This window comes from Adiantum capillus-veneris, chromosome 1, assembly GCF_014529385.1.
Source record: "Adiantum capillus-veneris isolate H3 chromosome 1, ASM1452938v2, whole genome shotgun sequence".
NCBI lineage: Eukaryota > Viridiplantae > Streptophyta > Polypodiopsida > Polypodiales > Pteridaceae > Adiantum > Adiantum capillus-veneris.
The window spans coordinates 104,625,582-104,643,676 of NC_140931.1; the positions used below are offsets into that span (position 1 = coordinate 104,625,582).

At 40.5% G+C, this 18,095-nt stretch overlaps 2 protein-coding genes across 6 annotated transcripts in view; both read right to left on the reverse strand.

Moving 5' to 3' along the window:
- Positions 1–2,229: 2,229 nt before the first annotated feature.
- LOC147465304 (Vacuolar protein sorting-associated protein 26) overlaps positions 2,230–18,095 on the reverse strand; it is a 134,714-nt gene continuing 118,848 nt past the window's right edge. Inside the window, exon 13 of one of the 5 annotated variants that reach the window (XM_086519329.1) lies at positions 2,230–2,816. The gene's annotated coding sequence lies outside the window, so the exon portion shown is untranslated. Of the gene's footprint in view, positions 2,817–5,705; positions 6,060–6,142; positions 6,747–18,095 lie in introns of those variants that run through there. The other 4 variants (XM_086519322.1, XM_086519333.1, XM_086519320.1 and 1 more) reach the window with 4 other exon arrangements.
- LOC147465305 (uncharacterized) lies at positions 8,092–9,027 on the reverse strand. The gene has a single exon (XM_086486628.1). The coding sequence runs from the start codon at positions 9,025–9,027 to the stop codon at positions 8,092–8,094; it is 936 nt and encodes a 311-aa protein (XP_086342754.1).

Here is an 18,095-nt window from a genome sequence, read left to right on the forward strand (position 1 = left end):
CTACTAGAGTCAATTGAAGGACAATCGAATCAATTCCATAACAATAAAAATAAATGTTTTGTTGCTTAACAAGTCAAAACAAACCTAAAGTTTCTCAAGAAGATGTGCTAGGTGTTTCTAGAACACTTTTTGTCAAATACACTTCCGATACACATTCTTTTTCTTGGGTGGTACATGTGTATTAGTCCAAAGTGTCACCACCACTATGGCCTTCACTTCCTTTGTAATTACATTGTTTCTGTATGGTTGCTCCTTGCATAAATGCAATGGCAGTTGTGTATGATTATGTTTCAATCAAAATCTAGCTGCATAGAAGTTCCTTCGGCCAAGAAGCCTCGATATAGCTGCTTTATTTTGTTTCATGCTTGTGAAACGCATAACCATCAAATACTCACCCATTTAATAAACAACTCTTTCAATATTTTTGGTCTTCTCATTGCCTTGAGAGTGTTGTGCATTCTACTTATCAAAGCCTTTTTCTCATCATTGGAAACATCAACTCTTGTCGATTGAATCTTCAGGCCTCTCAATGCTCGATGCTTCAAAATGTTGCTGATAATTTCCCTCCTTGCCTCATTGTCAAGACCCTCTGTGAAATGCTCTAAGAACTTGATCACATGTTTAATTCTAGCTTCCCTTTCTTTGACTCTCTTGTGATATGCTTGCGTTTTGTTTGCTTCATACTCCTTGATTACACTTTACTACGCATACTCCTTGATTACACTTTTCTTTGCATGAGCTGCACTTGACTATGCCAAAATAAAGACGTGCTAAATAGCAATTGAATTTATAACATCCTCAATTGGAATGATTTCCATCATGGTGTAACTCTTTGAGAGGTTGCCTGTGTGTGTTGCAGTATTAAATTAAATACATATACACAAAAGAACATGACATTCAAAAGACAACTAGCTTTAGAAAATTAGGCAAGGATTTGTATAGAAATGACTCAGGCTTTGATTCATTAATGTAAAACATAATAAGAATGAGGTATCATTCTAATGATTTTATACAAAAGTAGCAAAATAGTTGAGCTTATCCCAGTCTTCAGAGTCAGACTGCAGCAGCATGCTAAACCTTTTTAAGTAAAGATAGAATTCTCACTTGCATCCATATAGTTAAGACAACAGATTTGTTAACCTTGGCTACGTATGGAAGGCTTCAAAGAACCTATTAGTTGTTATCCATGTCCAACTTAGAAATTATTAAATTAGCTAATGTCGAAAATATTGCTTAAAGGTATAAATATAAAAACACTTAAGTACTTCAACTTCTTTCCAAATTGTAATGTCCAAGCAAAGATTAGCAAAGTCAAAGTAGTGTATACATGCTTTTGAAAGTATTCCTTTACAGTACTTTAAAAACCCCGATAATTTCATTTATCCCCGTTTAAAACCGCATTCTCATAGTAGTACCATATCCTCTAACTTTTATTGCAATCTTTTATAGTATCAAACAGTACCAACCTGTCAATCCTTCCCTAAATAAAACTTGAATATGTGACTATGCTTCAAAGTGATTAGCGATGCTTTGTATGATTGTAACTACAATTATGTTGCATGGGTCAAAGTCAAACTTTTCAACTAGATGATGCAAAACTTACTCTAAAAGCGAGAGTATTCAAGGTCAGTAACCAGCAGTGTTACATCCTAGTAGCAAGAAAAAGAGAGATAAAAAATCAGGGTCGACCTAAAACCAAATATCTAAAAATCCATATTTGAATTCCATCTGTTTAAGCATATTAGTAGAATACCTACTGCCATGTGAGGCAAAAGATCATTGCTAGATCCAAACTTACAAGGATAATACATCCAAAAAACAAGTCAAAAAAGCGTGTATTGGTCAAAAAGCCAGGCAAGTGATCAAAGCTAGCAATTTATCGGCAAAGTCAGCACACTAAAAGTTTTTCTAAGCCAACAAATCCAAAATCACCTAGGATTAGCCACGTTCAACTCCAAACTACCAGATTAATCACTACTATATATAATAGATCTTGCCAAACCTTTTATTGAAATACCCAGTATTACCAACAAATACAAGATTAAGTGGAGTTTTAAATAAACTTCCTAACCAATAGACCCTAACCAAACAGAACTAGGTCATCAAGATAGAATCTAGTCTGAGCAAAAAAAAACCAGAACCAGCAACTAGAGACCGAGATCAAAAGTCCAGCAAATAAGCCATAAGCCAGATCTCCAATCAAGGCATCATCCAACAGGAACTACCAGCTATTGAAACTAAGGTACAACTCAAATGACAATGAGACACTATCATATCTTGAGACCCTTTAAATATCAAGCCCCAACTAGGGAGAGTAATCTTCATGTCTCAAGTAGGTTCACCATAATATGTATCTATGTAAAAGGTTACCACCAACTTATGGCAGTATCACACCCAAGAGCTTGATATAGTAGCATGTATATGTATGAATATGGTTACCTACCGTTAAAAAGGACCAAATTTTAAGCCAGTCATCCAAGAACCAGAAACCAAATATTAATCTAGTATTTAGCAATAGGTCGAAGGTCAGCAGATTTTTTGCAAGTCAAAGCAAACAGGTTCCCCCATATCCCAACACCATAACCTACCCAGGTAGTAAAGCATCAAAACCAAATCAGTAACCACATGCTAGCCAGAATCTCAGGTTATGCCAAATCTCAGGTAGTAAAGCATCCAAACTATTTCAGCAACCATATGCCGGCCAGAAGCTAGTGCTAGAATCCCCCATCTTCTATTCCATATATCATAAGCACAAGGTCTTGCATAGCTTAGATCAGTATATCAACAGTCAACTTTTCTCAAAAAGTATCATATCCCTGTAACAATGGAGTTTAACAAGTATTTCAAGTTACCAGTAATTAATATCAATAAAAACCAATTAGAACGAAAGCCAACACGTAAATGTCAATGTGGTAGATTGCACAGCACACAGAGTTGATGGTATAAATAAAAACTTTCAAGCAAAAGCAGTCCCAATAATTTTCAAAGTAGCAGAGAAGTAGACCATTGCAGAGCCAAGCATCTTTCCGACCTCTCTCACTCATTCTTTTGGAAATAACACACAAGCCCCTACACCAAGTCTAAGTGAGGGAGGAGTAAAATCCCTCACCTTATATAGCGGAAGAGACAGAGGCAGGAAAAAACCAGAAGCCACCAGTTATGGAGGTGCAACAACCGCCTAGCACAGGAGGGTAAGAGGAGGCATTAGTGCGTAGAATCATGTCAAGAAATGGATGGGCCAAATGACGCACCAAGCCGTCCACCATCAATCCAAGTCATCCGAAAGAGATGCATTCATTGTGAAGCACCATGAGTGAAAGGGGAAAGGGACCCGTGGTGACAGATGTTGAGTGCATGAACCCCGTATTGGAGAGTGCAACCGATTCATGCCAAAAGGAACCATAATGGGAAGGAAGCCTTTCATTTATTTTCCTTTATGGGTTAAGTCCTTAAGGAATTTCTCCCACTGAGCCTATCTTAAAAAAACTTGGTTCACACTAAACCATGCTTATTAAGATAGCAGTGTAAGTAATGATCAGTATCAAGGATCCAATCAAAATTACCCATGAGGTAATTACAAGGTCTAATCTTAAGGTGGACACCCTCATGCTCAAAATAGTCTCAAAGACTTAGTCAATTGCCAGAAGTGTGTGAGTATGTGTGTGTTAAGTTGGATGAAGCATTAGCTTCATCAATAGTTAAAGTAGCAACACTACTAGGTTAAGTGTAGATGTGAGTGTAGCTAGTTGTAGCTATCATGGTCAGATGTCGTGACCAAGTATGTGTGTGTGTGTGTGTGTGTGTGAGTGAGAGAGAGAGAGAGAGATAGCATCTATGGTGTTAGAAGGTTACTATAGCAAACATGGATTTAATCATGAAGTTGAAATTGTACATACTCCTACCTGTATTTGTGTTTTGCAAATGATTATCATTGTTCCATGTCTAAGTTAATTACTCTATGTTGTATGTGAAAATAAGTAAAAAAACCCTAAACCACTACATATAGACAATGTGATGAGTTTAAATGTTTCTTAATGCCTGCAAATCATAGAGTACAAGTGTATAATTGCATTGAAAAAATCATAGTTTTGTTTTATGCATAGTATCGGATAGAGAGTTCACTTCAAATTGCACAATGTGCAAATTTGAATGCTTTCCTAATGAAGTTTTTAGTTTAAATATATATTAAAAAATAGAGATTTGTTTTTATAGTTGAATATGAAGTTCTTATGCCTTCAACTATTAATACGTGCAATGGACCAAAACACTGGCAAGAGTGATACGAAGTTAGGAAAGAAAAAACGGGCCCCCGACAAAGAGTGGGAATTTGCTCACAACATATGTGGTTGATATCAAGAGTGGCAACGTAAATTTTGCTTCACCACAAAAATAGGTAGGGTTCCACGCATTAGAGACTATTTCTTGGGTATCTTAAAAAAGATTTATCACAAATGCGGTCATCCTTAGGCACCTACAATTGCAAAGCATTTGAGAGAAGAGGTCGCAAAGAAGGATGGAAAGAAACAGAGGGTAGAGGCATCTATTATGGCTGCATTTCAAGAGTAGCCAGAGCCAAGTATCAATCATAAAGTCCGATGGTGATACCAATGAACAGTACACAATAGCATGTGCAAGGAGATATAGTACCAAAGAGTGTTACTTCTAAGCACAATCAGGTTCGGCTTGGGCAAATGCGAGAAAGATCATTGCACCAAAGCTTTGAAATGCATACGCTAGAAGAGGCACAAAACGCACTTGCAAAAGCAATTTTTTTCACTACAAGTTCACTAGTCATAGTTGATAACCATCTCTGGAAACATGCATAAAAGAAAATTGGTAATTAAAATCCAGGATTTTTAGCCCCCTTTGTATCACATGATACGGAATGATCTCTTGGACAAATCATATGTCGAAGTAAAAGAGTGTGTTTTCAGAATAATTCTTGAAAATATATCACGTTCAAGATGCATAATTATCAATGACGTTTGGTCAAATGTTAAGAGGAGACCATTGATCAATGTTATGATAGTTTGTCCAAGAGGAGAGACGTTCATAAAAGCTATTGAAAATTTTGGTGGTATTAAAAGAGGCAAAATATATTTTTGAGGCCTTGATTAATGTAATTAAATAAATTGGGATTGAATATGTCATTCAAGTAGTTGTGGACAATGCAAAGAACTTGTAAAATGATGACAACATAATAAATAAAGTGCTTTCCACACATTTATGTCACTAATTGCAATATGGACAGTTTGAACTTGGTGTTAAAGATTGGTATAGTAGTAACGAAACCACATGGTTTGCCAAAATGATTCATGTAACACAAAGAGTGCTTGATTTGTATAGGATGTGCATGTTAGTTATGTTGAAATTGCCTTCTGATAAACGGTTTTGTATGCACTATTACACATTGGAATCACTCCTACGTAATAAGTACAATGTGATTGATACATTCATTTGCATAGCATTTGAAGAATGACAGCTTCACCAATCTAAACGTGTGAAAGAGAAAATTACAAGTTTACATGGATCCATAAATAAGCCTGCTTGGTGGAGGATTGTAATGGATGCAAACCACGTAATGATCCCCATAATGTTTACGATTTGCAACCTTGATAAAAAGGTGCCAAATCTAGGTAAAGTGTGGATGACTTGCTGGACAGTCCAACAAAGTTTAGAAAATCCTAAGGAGTTAAAAGTGTCTGTAGTAGAGAAGGAGTGGTGAATACCATTCTTTGCAAAACATCAAAAAAATTTGTCTAAGTACTTTCATGAAAGATGAAAGAGTGCTCATAGTCCACTCCAATAGTGTGGCTTACATGTTGGACCTTGATTATTGGAAATTAAACTTGATGTCAATTACAGAGGTGGTCAATGATTTCTATTGGGTAGTCAATATGTTCTACTCCAATGTTCAAGATCGGATTAATTGCATCAAAGAGATAAGTTCATCCAGACTAAAGGAAGGACCTTTTGCAAATGAATTTGTCCAATCAATGGCAAAAGAGCAACCTGCATAAAAGTGGTGGAGGACGAACAGTGCGGAGCATTACTCGACTCTACATGTATGTTCATAGCACAATCCACAACAAATTATTTGTAGACAGAGCTAAAATGTTAGTTTAGATATTCTGCAATGAAAACATATTGCATCATATTGAAAGTGTTGGCTATGAGGAAGAAATGCCTAGTTGGGTCTATGATTGTCAAATCGAAGATGAAGGTGAGTTTAGTGTCGGTGTATCAGAGTGCACGATAGCAAAAATAGAAGAGAATCTCATTATCGATGTAGGTGACTCAGTAGAGAAAAACAGACAATGCTTGAACTTAGAACAAAACATTGACTACACATATTACCATAAGATCAACTGAGAGTGCAAATAGAAAATAATTGGAGCCTATATTCTTCAACATGTTTTGAATGTATACAATGGGGATAGCCAAAAACCTCCAAGTAGATTCTCTCAAATTTTTTCCTAATTTCTTCATGTCGGTACTTCAAAACGTTCCACTGACCTTTCTTTATCTCCCCGTCTTCACATGGCCATATTGTTTTAATCATGTCCTTGTCACTTCTTTGTTGATGTCTTTCCATTGTGCGTGGTCCAGATTTGCCCATTTAGATAATCGACAAGCTGTGCATGTCACTTTTGAGCGGACATTCTATGTGCTAGAGACTTCATACGTTGGAAAGCATTAACATCCAATTGATATTAATCTGCTGATTGTATTTACAGTCCACATGCCTGTTCTTCCTCAACCCAGAGTTGCAATTGCCAAATAGAGAAATATTAAATATCTTAGGCAAATATTTTTTGCTCAATCCACTACTTTATAACCCTTTAATTATGTTGGGAATGGTGGTTATGGCAAAAACGTGAGTAAGTCATTCATGGCATGATTAGTAAGTTAATTACAAGGAGAGATAAAAGTGATATTGATACAAGTAGCAAATCACAAGTAGATTAAGATGCAAATGAGTACAAAGTGATGGCTAGTGTATAGAGTGTAAAAGTGGACACAAAGAGTGTAGCTTTGGGCTTCTTTTATAGAGTTGGGAGAGGCAATCTAGTGACCCAATCAATGATGTTAAGTTTGTAGGCTATCAAAGTACAGGGTGCTATCACTTGTGATTGTCATATAATCTAATATCTAACCAACCCAAATGATTCTCTCATATTAAACTGATCATATAATGTGGAAGAATACACGAGAACAAGGGTTAAAATATAGACATGTGCTTACGGGTCTATCTTGACACGAGGCCAATGGTGAAGGGGTCCAAATGAGAGATACTATGTCAAAGAGCAAGGCTAACTAATGGAGCTTAAAAGACCTTAGGGTTATCTTCATTAAAGACCTCCAAAGGTTAGTGTCAAAAGTCCTTTGACCTTAGGTGAGCTAGGGTTGAGCTTGAGGTGGGAACCTAGCCCAAGCTTGAGGTGCTTGTCGTGCTTGCTAATGACTAAGGTGATTGAGGTGTTTGTCGTGCTTGCTGACTAAGATGCTTGAAGTGCTTGTCATGCTTGCCGACTAGGGAACTTGAGTTTTTACTTTTTACTTTTTTGGGCTAGAGCCGGTAAGCCAGCAAGGAGCTGCCTTTGCTTCGCGTGCGCGCAAACGAGTCAAAGACAAATTACCTTGCGGACTTACCGACAAAGGGAAAAGCGCTTCCATGCCGTATCGTGGCATGTCAACGGGGAATGGAAGCAAGTTTCCCCCTCGGGGGAGTAAAAAGTCTTTTCATGCCATGTTAGTCAGTCCATGTTCCCTTGTTAGTCACGCCACCCGAGGGTAACGTCGGGAAATCACCAAACGAATTCAATGATGCATTTAAGGACCAAGGCTGAGAGAGAGGGACAAACCCTTGTAACTCACAGACCGTATTGAATCTTGCCCAGGTACTCCAGGATTTTCACCTGGTAGAAAAAGGCCCCCGTCCAGCGGATGTCCGGTAGGACTGCCATACCCAAGGTGGGCGTCGGCTCAAAGGAGGCATCCCGATCCGGCCAACCATGGTCACCAAGGCCCGCTCGGAAAGCCCCAGGACCATGTTAGGCGGGACCGCACCGTACGCAATAACTACAAGCCCTACGAGCTTTCAACACCCTCACGGGCCAGAGCATTGTAGTATCGCGGTACGGCCCCGCAGAGGAATGCTGCAACGTTATCCGCATAGGCACTCCTCAGCTGCGGTCCACGACGACCATTATGGGCCCCACGGGGGACAACCCATCCTGGCAATCGCTTTCCGCTAATCTCCCCTCCCAGGAGTAACACTTCGGTATCTTCACCGCTCGGATTGTTTAACAGCCGTCTAGCATGTTCCAAACAGGGTCGTATTGAGTTTCTGAGATTGTCCAGCTCAGGGCACTGTACCAACAAGTGCGTAAGTGACCTTGAGCCTTCTTCCATTCCGCATAACGGGCAAGTCCTCGACTGTGCCCGTTCAATCTTATCCTTAAGCCTTAAGCCATCCACTCTTGCTAGTAACAAGACTTTCTCCTCCATCCCACCGGGGTTCTTCCCAATGCTCTGCCTGTAAAGGTAACCACGCGTGTCCTCATACTTCCTCTCGATATAAGGATCAAGGGAGACACATTGATGTGAGTGTTCCCAGAGCTTCCAGCTTTCCTGTCTTGCGGTTTCGACAGAAGCGCCGTTGATATACCTCTGCCCCCAAAACTTTGTCCTTTTACACCAGGTCCACTTCTTGAATTGGTTCCATTCTGGTATATTATTAACCAAATCTGCAATCCAAGTCTTTAGACCTGCGTACTTGGTAAAAGCTCGTACCCTCTGTCCTGCACAGTAAGCTGGTACGGGGGGGAGCCCTAACTCCCGGTGAAGAGTTGCTGCTGCCACAGAACTCGACTTCGCGGCCTTACCGACTACCCACCTCATTCCAGTTGCTATAAGCGTCTCTAATGGGTTCAACTTCCTCATGTCATGTGAGCCCATAATCTCCGCTCCATAAGTCGCCACTGGGAAGACGCACGCCTTGAGAAAGGCCAACCTTGACCACATCGGAATTTTCTTATTGTCAGAACACTACCCAAGCTTGAGGTGCTTTGTCATGCTTGCTGACTAAGGTGCTTGAGGGCAAGGTGTTCAAAAAGTCGAATTCAATCCCTACTCAAGAGGGGACAAGCCGTAAAGCTAGGGCGGTGAGAGAGAATACACACACACACACACACACACACACACACACACACACAAGGAAAGCCCAAACCTCAAGAGGCAACAAGGACACATGTCAAGCCCCTACCCATGTTGCCCTCATAGTGTAAAGCCTATTGGTTGGCCTCCCAAGGCGTCCAATCATAAATTAGTTAATTTGATTAATTGTTTTTGCATTTATCAAGTCCTCTCTGTCAAAGGGGAAAGGGGTAAACATATCCCAAGGCTACCCGTATTGCTTGTTATGCATTCTGCATGTGATTGGCTAGGCTTGCAGGGGTCCAATAAGCTTCTTTCATGAGCTAGAAGAGGGGGGCGACCAAAGCAAGAGGGGGGCGACCAAAGCAAGAAGGGGGCTAGCTTGTGGGGTGTACTCTCCCACACACACTCACACACGCTCTCATGGTGTGAAGTGCAAAGTGCAAGAGCTCCATCTCCTTCTCCAAGCTAGTAGAGAAGTTGAGAGCCTACACCAACACTCTTGGCTATGGAATGCAAATCCAACCAAGAGCCATGCTTCAATGCTTAAGCTTGCCATCTTCATTACTATGCTATTATATATGCTAGCAAGAAGAGTGATGATAAGTGAGGAACTATTTCTTTCTCCTATGAATTTTTATTTTTCCTCTTCCCTACTTTCATTCCCCGCTGGCTCTCTCCACCTTCGAAGGTGATTGAGACCTTAGCACTGAGGCTTGGGATAGTTAATGCTTTTTGCAAAGTTTATGTTATGCTCGCGATGCATGAAGCTTTATATCTTCAGTGCATCACCTAGGTAACAAGGAACACAAAGATTGTATTGAAACAAGCTCTCTTGATGGGAGAATCTATAATACAAATTCCTATTGGACAGGGGACCGGCTCCACATAAATCCACTCCTCAATTCTTGTCATGTTCTCTAAAATCTCTCTTACAAAAGTATTTTTCATGCAAAATTAATTAAGTATTATGTTTATGTTGCTACCATCAATTAAGTTCACCCTCTATGCTCTCAAAGTAGTGACACAAAAATGTTCTCTCTAATTCTATGAATTCCGATATTCTCAAGGTTCATAGGCCATTTCCATTACATTGGTATCAAAGCATTTGGTTTCTCTCTTCTTGCTTACGAAGAGAGGTCCTTAAGATTAATAGTTGATTTTGTTAATTATATTAGGGTAAGTGGGACTGGCACCTATTATCGGTTTTGTTGAGCCCACTATGTGGAATATGGTGCACATCTCGAGAGCTTTGGTCTTAATAATGGGGTCTTTTTAGACTTTCCCACGGCTTTACCATTATTGAGCCATAGGAAGTCTGAAAGGAGCTATCCCTCGGTAACTCTGCAATAGTAGACCCACTCCACTACTCTCTATAATTAACCAATTTGAGCCGAGGGTGTAGATACTTAAGTGCTGATTTTCAAAGGCTAAGAGGAGTAGCAACTAAGGTTTTGAATTGCCAAAGTAAACACATAAGTTTAATTAACATGGCTGACAATAACCAAGAGAGTAGAATAAACATTGATAACTTTGATTTTGCACATGAAGGTGCTAATGATGATGCCTCCATGTTTGTCAATTATCATGTTACTAGGTTGCAGCAAGCTATGGGCAACCCTGCCTTGCAAGCCAAAGTTGCTCAACAACTTCGTGCTTTTGAGATTTCCCTTCCTCTCCAAGAGGAGAGAGAGCTTAGGAGGCCTCTTGAAGAGACCCCCCAAAAGAAGACTATCTCCCACACGAGAGGAGGAATCCAAAGAGCAAAAAAGTAATGAATCTTTAAGTTCCTCTGAAGATATGGTTCCACGAAGACGGCGGTCTAGATGACCACCAACTCCTTCCAAGAGGAAACGTTCAACCCACAGTCCTCCTCGTCGCTCCAAAAGGGAAGAGACGAAACAAAGGAAGAAAAGGGCAAGAAAGAGGTCACCCTCTTCTCCTTCTTCTTCACCTTCCTCCTCTTCTGAAAAAAGCTATGGCTATCCTCCTAAAGAATATAAGAGGGGAGGACATCGCAAATCCGATACCCTGCATGGTGAAGGTCACAAAAGCTCAAGAAGTTCAAAGAGGGAGGAAAGAGTATCTCTTTTCTCACCTATGATGGCATCACCTTTGGTGCTATCGACAAAGTATTGCCCTTCATCCAGCAATTTGATGCAGCCTTTGGAGTTGACCTCAAGGAATTGACCTCAAGGCTACTGTCTTTCAAAAGATCGATTTTGTCGAGCAAAAGCAGTAATTTTGTGCGAGATTACCTAAAGAGATGGCCGAGTACATCAACTCTCAAAGGCCTGGTTCTATCGCCGAAGTAATCCACCACACCATGGTTGCTTCGCGCATCAATTTTCAACAAGGGGCTAGACGAAATGTCAAGCCCATGGAAAACAAAGACAAGAGTGATGCAAAGGGAAAAACCAATGCCCAAAATTCTTCCCAAGGCAATTCCAACAACAACAACAACAATTAGTCCAAGGAGAACGAATTTTACAAAGGTAAAAACAAACTCTCTCCTAGAGAGCTTGAAGCTTTTCGCAAGGACCATAAATGTTTTAAGTGTGGGGAGCAAGGACATGGCTATCGTTCCTGCCCCAAGAGAAATGCTTGCAATGAGACTCCTAGAGCTTCCACCATCGAAGGTCCAAAAGAGGATGCCCATTGCAAAGGATCACCTCTCTCCTATGCTTGGGGAAAGATCATGATACCTTCATCTTGTTTGACCCTGGCTCTACTCACAACTTCATGTCAACGGAGTTGGCCACCAAGTTGGAGTCACAGCCGGCACCACTTTCAAGGAACAGCAAGCCTCCATTATTCCCTTAATTGGGCAGTTGAGGCTTCATGTCCAAAGCTATGTTGACAAAGAAGACTTTTTCATCTCTCCTCTCCAACATGAGAATGCTATCCTAGGATCGCCATGGTTCAACCGCATGGCTGCCAACATGAAGTTCCCTGAAAGGAGAATCTACCTCACCTACAGCGAAAAAAACATGTATATAGATTCTAATGAGTCTAGTCGTACTATACCACTTGTAAATCAGCCTGCTTTTGATAATTCAATGAAGAGTTGAGTTTCTACATACATGATTTTTGTCAAAGAACCCTTAAAAGATTCTAATGTTTCATCAAATGTAAATGGTAGGAATCAAGAAGAGTTAGACTTGTCCAATTGTCTAAAAGGATTCCAAGATGTGTTCATCATTGATATCCCTATGGAATTACCTCCAAAACGAGAAGATGATGACCATCAAATTGAGCTCCTACCAGGAAGCTCACCGCCTAACAAGCCTCCTTATCGAGTTTCCCAAGCTCAGCAAGAGGAGATCATGAGGCAAGTACAAGAATTGGTTGACAAAGGGATGGTGAGGACTAGCGTCTCTCCCTTTTGTTCTCCAATCCTTTTAGTGCAAAAGAATATGGTACATACCATATGTGTGTGGACTATCGAGCACTAAACAATATCACTATCAAAAACAGATTTCCCATGCCTCGGGTAGAAGGTATGTGTGATAAGCTACAAGGCTCTACCTACTTCAGTAGAATTGACCTTAAGAGTGGCTATCATTAAATAAGGATAGTGGATAAAGATATCATAAAGATCACCTTTCGTATAACGTTTGGTCTTTATGAATATATAGTCATGTCTTTCGGCTTGACTAATACACCAACCATGTTTAATCGTCTTATGGAGAAAATCTTTTTCTCAACCAAAGAAAAGAAAATTTTTCCTTCAAGAGATTCAATACTTAGGTCATATTATCTCTCAAGATGGTATCCGTATGGATCGATCAAAGTTAGAGGTAATAAAAGCATGGCCTAATCCAAGGAATCTACATGAGCTAAGAAGTTTTATTGGTATGTGCGCATCCTATAGACGCTTTATAGCAAAATTCTCTCAAATAACAGGACCACTACATGACTTAACAAAGAAGAACGTTAAGTATTCATGGACTGCTAAGGAGAAAAATGCTTTTGACCAGCTCAAAGAGAAGCTTACCTCCCAACCAGTCCTCATGCTTCCAAATCTCTCAAAGCCATTTGAGGTCCAATGTGATGCTCGTGGTGATTTCCTTGGAGCAATCTTGCTTCAAGAAGGGCACGCCATAGCATATGAGAGCGGAAGGCTCAATACGGATGAACGGGTCTTATGCATTTATGAAAAAGAGCTTTTAGATGTTCTACATGTCCTAGACACATGGCAGCACTATTTATTGGGAACTCCATTTATTCTATGAACCAACCACCAAAGTCTCAAGTACTTCATGACGCAAACCAGGCTTTCCGACAAGCAAATGAAGTAGGAAATTTTTCTTTCGCAATTTAATTTTATATCTCTCACATTGCTGGTAAGCACAATCAAGTGGCCGATATACTTTCACGATGACCACCAAAAGTTAATGTTGTGTCTATAGCAACTCACAATGATATATCTTCTATGATAGATGAGTATGCTATTAACCCTGACTTTAGAGACATAATGTCAGCCCTTGCTTTGGGGAAGAAATAAGAACCATTGACTTTACAGGATGGTTATCTTCTCCACGGCAATAAGCTATGTGTCACCCACTCCCTTCGTGAGAAAGTCATATATGAATCCCATGCTCGTCCTTATGCGGGGCATAGAGGCATTCAACCTACTCTCCAAGGAGTAGAGACGTATTTCTATTGGCCTATTCTTTCTCCTATGGAAAGTTTCTTCTTTCTTGTCCCTACCCTCATTCCTCGCTAGCTCTCTCCACCTTCGAAGGAATTTAAGGCCTTGGGATTGAGGCTTGGGATAGTTAATTTTTTTTGCAAAGTTCATGTTATGCTCGTGATGCATGAAGCTTTCCATATTCATTGCATCACCTAGGTCACAAGGAACACAAAGATTGTATTGTATTAGGCCTCTCTTGATGGGAGAATCTATAATACAAATGCCTATAGGAGGGGGGACCGGCTCCACATAAATATGGTCCTCAACTATTGTCATGTTCTCTAAATCTCTCTTGCAAAAGTATTGTTCATGCCCAAGTTAATTAAGTACTATATTTATGTTTCTACCATCAATTAAGTTCACCCTCTATGCTCTCAAAGTAGTCACACAAAAATATTCTCTCTAATTCTCTTAATTTCGCTATTCTCAAAGTTCATAGGCCATTTCCATTACATGATGGTGTCCATATGTCACACACCCCAACAAGCCTCCCCGTGTGTGATATAGTAGCACCCAAAAGTACAAAGTTTTCCTCCCTAGAGAATTGTCAATTGGGTGTAAGATCAAAAGATGTGCACCCGCCCTAGTAGAGAATTGTAAGTCTACTAGGTGGTAGATCAAATCAAAATGCAAATGAAGTCCTACTATAAATTGTCAAAGCATTTGCGGTGTCAGTTGCAAATTGTCAATGTCGTTGATGCTGATCCTCCCGTCCACGTGTGTCGTCAAAGTGATCGTGAATGTCGATGGCAAAATGGTATACAAAACAGATTTTCATGCAGATGCGTATGAGGATGGTCCTACACGATGTCGGGTAGTGTCTAATCCCTGTAAAAAGTTACTTTTCATGAAGCCAAATGTGATATGCTTTGTTCCACTGCAAAAAGTATGAATGCAGAGAGCTAGTGAAAATTCAATGATAAATTTGTGCATGGTGTTGGTGCTTTGTGGGGTTTTTACAATCTTGAAATTGGATATTTGCATACACATCAATCTGTGCACTTGAGCTTGTGTGGCTATTCTTTCTCATGCTCGATGGCCAAGATTGGTGACAAGGTGGTCGGTTGCTGCGAGTGGGAATAATACCAAGCCAAGAAGGGGAGGCAAGATGTGCTTTGTGATGTGTGGAAGCAGCTACAAAAAAACCAAAAAAGTGCTTTGAGTTCTTCATATTTGTGATAATGCGTGCTTAAGTGTGTGAGTTCGAGGGCCCATGAGAACAAGGTTTTGACCATTATCTCAATATTAAGGTTACTTCCAATGAAATAAGTGCGCGAGGTCAAGGTAGAGCAGCATGTGAGGTGCGGGAGGGAAAGAGTCGTGCATTGGCGCTAGCACACCGACCAGAGGAGATGTAATTATGATGAATGTTGCATTGCAAGAGTCCACAACAGTTATTGGATAATGCAATGTTATTAGCAAATTGAAGAGAAAGCAATGCAAAAGTAGATATAGCTGAGTCTAATAGACTAGCGAGATTTTGGGGCCTGCAGTATGGCATTCAACTAGAGAGAATCGCTGTGAAAACTCCCCAAGCCTTGAAATGTATTGTGTTGCGAGGCAGTAGCATACATAATAGCGCTTATTCCAAGCAGCAGAAGTATCGATACTAGCAAGGACTGAGCTATGACAAATGAGCACACCTTTTGAGTGTGGCCGAGTTCTGCTCAGACCCGAAATAGCTATTAACTTTAATTGAGCACTGCTTTGGATTTCACTAGTGGACAACCTTCGATTTTGGGTGTGCCTTCCTTTAAAAAAGTCAAATCCCTATAAATAGGGTATCCTTCACATGGGTATCTTCAAAATAAGCTTCTTCTTCATCAAAGGGTACATGCCAGAGCATTTAATACCCATCAAATGTCACATACACCTAAAAATCGTAAACTTTTCAAGTTCCTAATCGCCAAAGGGTAGTGGAGCATGCTCATGCCCAACTAGTGATTAGGGAGTGAGATTATTAAAGATACTTATGCACTACAAATTAATTGGCCTAGGTGTAAAACCGTCGGCTCTAATACCACATGTTAGGAATGGTGGTTATGGTGGAAACGTGAGTGAGCCGTTCATGGCGTAATTAGTAAGTTAATTACAATGAGAGATTAGAGAGAGACTTACACTAATACAAGTAGCAAATCATAAGTAGATTAAGATGCAAATGAGTACAAAGTGATGGCTAGTGTATAGAGTGCAAAAGTGGATAAAAATTAAGTAGCTTTGGGCTTCTTTTATAGAGTTGGGAGAGGGCATCTAGTGACCTGATCGATGATGTCAAGTGTATAGGCGTCCAAAGTAGACGGTGTCCTCACTTGTACTCGTGCGGATGTGTCACACACCCCAACAAGTTCAAAGTGTTTATAGATCATGAAAAGACCATGTCAAACCATGACAACACCACGTCAAACCAAAGCTATCAAATTGACAACTCAAATTGACTATGGGCAATTGTTCTACATTGACTTCAACCCAAACACTTAAGTTGTATAATAGACAACTTGATTGACTGAAGACAATTCATCCGGATATACTTCAACTACATCTGCTTGGAGCTTTTGATTTTGGGCCTCTACTTTTGGGCATCCCTTGTAATCAATAAATAAGTGGGCAGGGCCTCACTTCTCAGAGCATCTGGACGCAGAGTCTGAGAGTGAGCACCTATCTCTTATACTTTGAACACAGATTAATACAAAAAGAAATACCGAAAGGGGCGCCAGTCTTTGAGGCCAATATCTCTAGGCATGGAACTACGTTGGCCGCGGCGAATCAAGTGTGAATTGTGAACTGTTTTGAAGTGAATCTCTACTGTGTCGCCGTAGAATCTTGACTTAGAGTGTCCACGTTTGTTACAGTATTTCTTTGCAGGTTTTTTGTTTTGGCTAGTTTTGATGCCTACATGTCCCAGGAGCTTCAGGGAAGCTAGGGAAACACCAAACAGAAGTTTTGGTGCAAATTGGAAGCCAAAAACAAAGTTTTCAGCGTGCTGTAATTTCTCGCAAGGTTGTGCAAAGTGCTCTAAAGTGCGTCGAAAGTCAACGTTTACTTGGGATTTCAGCCCATTGCAAGTGGGACACCTTGTAGAATTTTACATGTTTTTCTCAAGTATAATAAGAATAAAGAAATACCGAAAGGGGTGCCAGTCTTTGGGGCCAACAGGGCGTCGTTGTCTGCTTGGTAGCGCTCTAGCTGTCAAGCCGTGTTTTGTTTTAAAGTGTTGAATTCCAGTCAGAGGCTTATTCGTGAAGTTCCTTTGTGTCCTAAAGTCTAACGTAAAGTTTCGGGTGAAAGCCAAAGTCTACCGCCCTACGGGCCGGTTTCAATATCACACTTTCTCTCAATTTGACTAAGTTCTTAGCCACTGCTCCATCTCTGATAATTTTGTTGTGGCACTTATCTTCTTGTGCTCTCCTCCACTAACATGGGTATTGTTGGGGTGTGTGACACATTCGCACCATCAACTAGTGGAAATCCCCTCTGATTTGACACATCATCAATTATATCATGAGATGCTCTCTCCCTACTCTTATAGAATAAGCCCAAGCTACACACTTTGTATCCAAACATATCATGCATTTGCTCTGTCACAAGGACCGGCACCACGTGTCAACGGAAAAGAAGAGATTGAACAACTTAAAGCACTACAAATAGCAACTGAACTGAAAGAGAGAGAGTGCATGACACACGGACGGGGAGTGGTGGAGTTCCACTTCTAGAGAGCACTAGCCCCAAACGATGGTACCCCTTTCCGTATTTCTTCATATTGCTTGAACAAGGTACAATGCCAATACTCCAATTCCTGCACCTTCACGTAAAAGATGGCATGAGAATGAGCCCATGGCACATATTTAAAGGCCCTTGGCCTAAGAAAATCAGTTACATGAAAAGCTTCAAACTCAAAAGCAATTGGTCTAAAAGCAGCCAACGCGTTTTGTGGAAATTTGCACAGATGCCACGTCATCAACGTAAAATGTGGAAATCCATACAAGTGCTATGTCAGCATGTCAATGCATTTTGCGGGCTGTCCGTACAACTGCTGCCACGGCTTAGTTCTCCACGCTTTTCTTCAAGGTGTGCGTTCGTCTTGCTTTGTTAAAATGTCGTGAGGTCACTTAGGATCCATCGGACGGGGTCCCATAAGTTGGTGCGAGCTTCTTCTCCTGCTGCTACTTCTTAGGGTTTAGGCCCCTCGACCAGGGATCTGCAAGTTGGCTCCGTTCTTTAGTGGCTTGAGACGTCAGCAGTT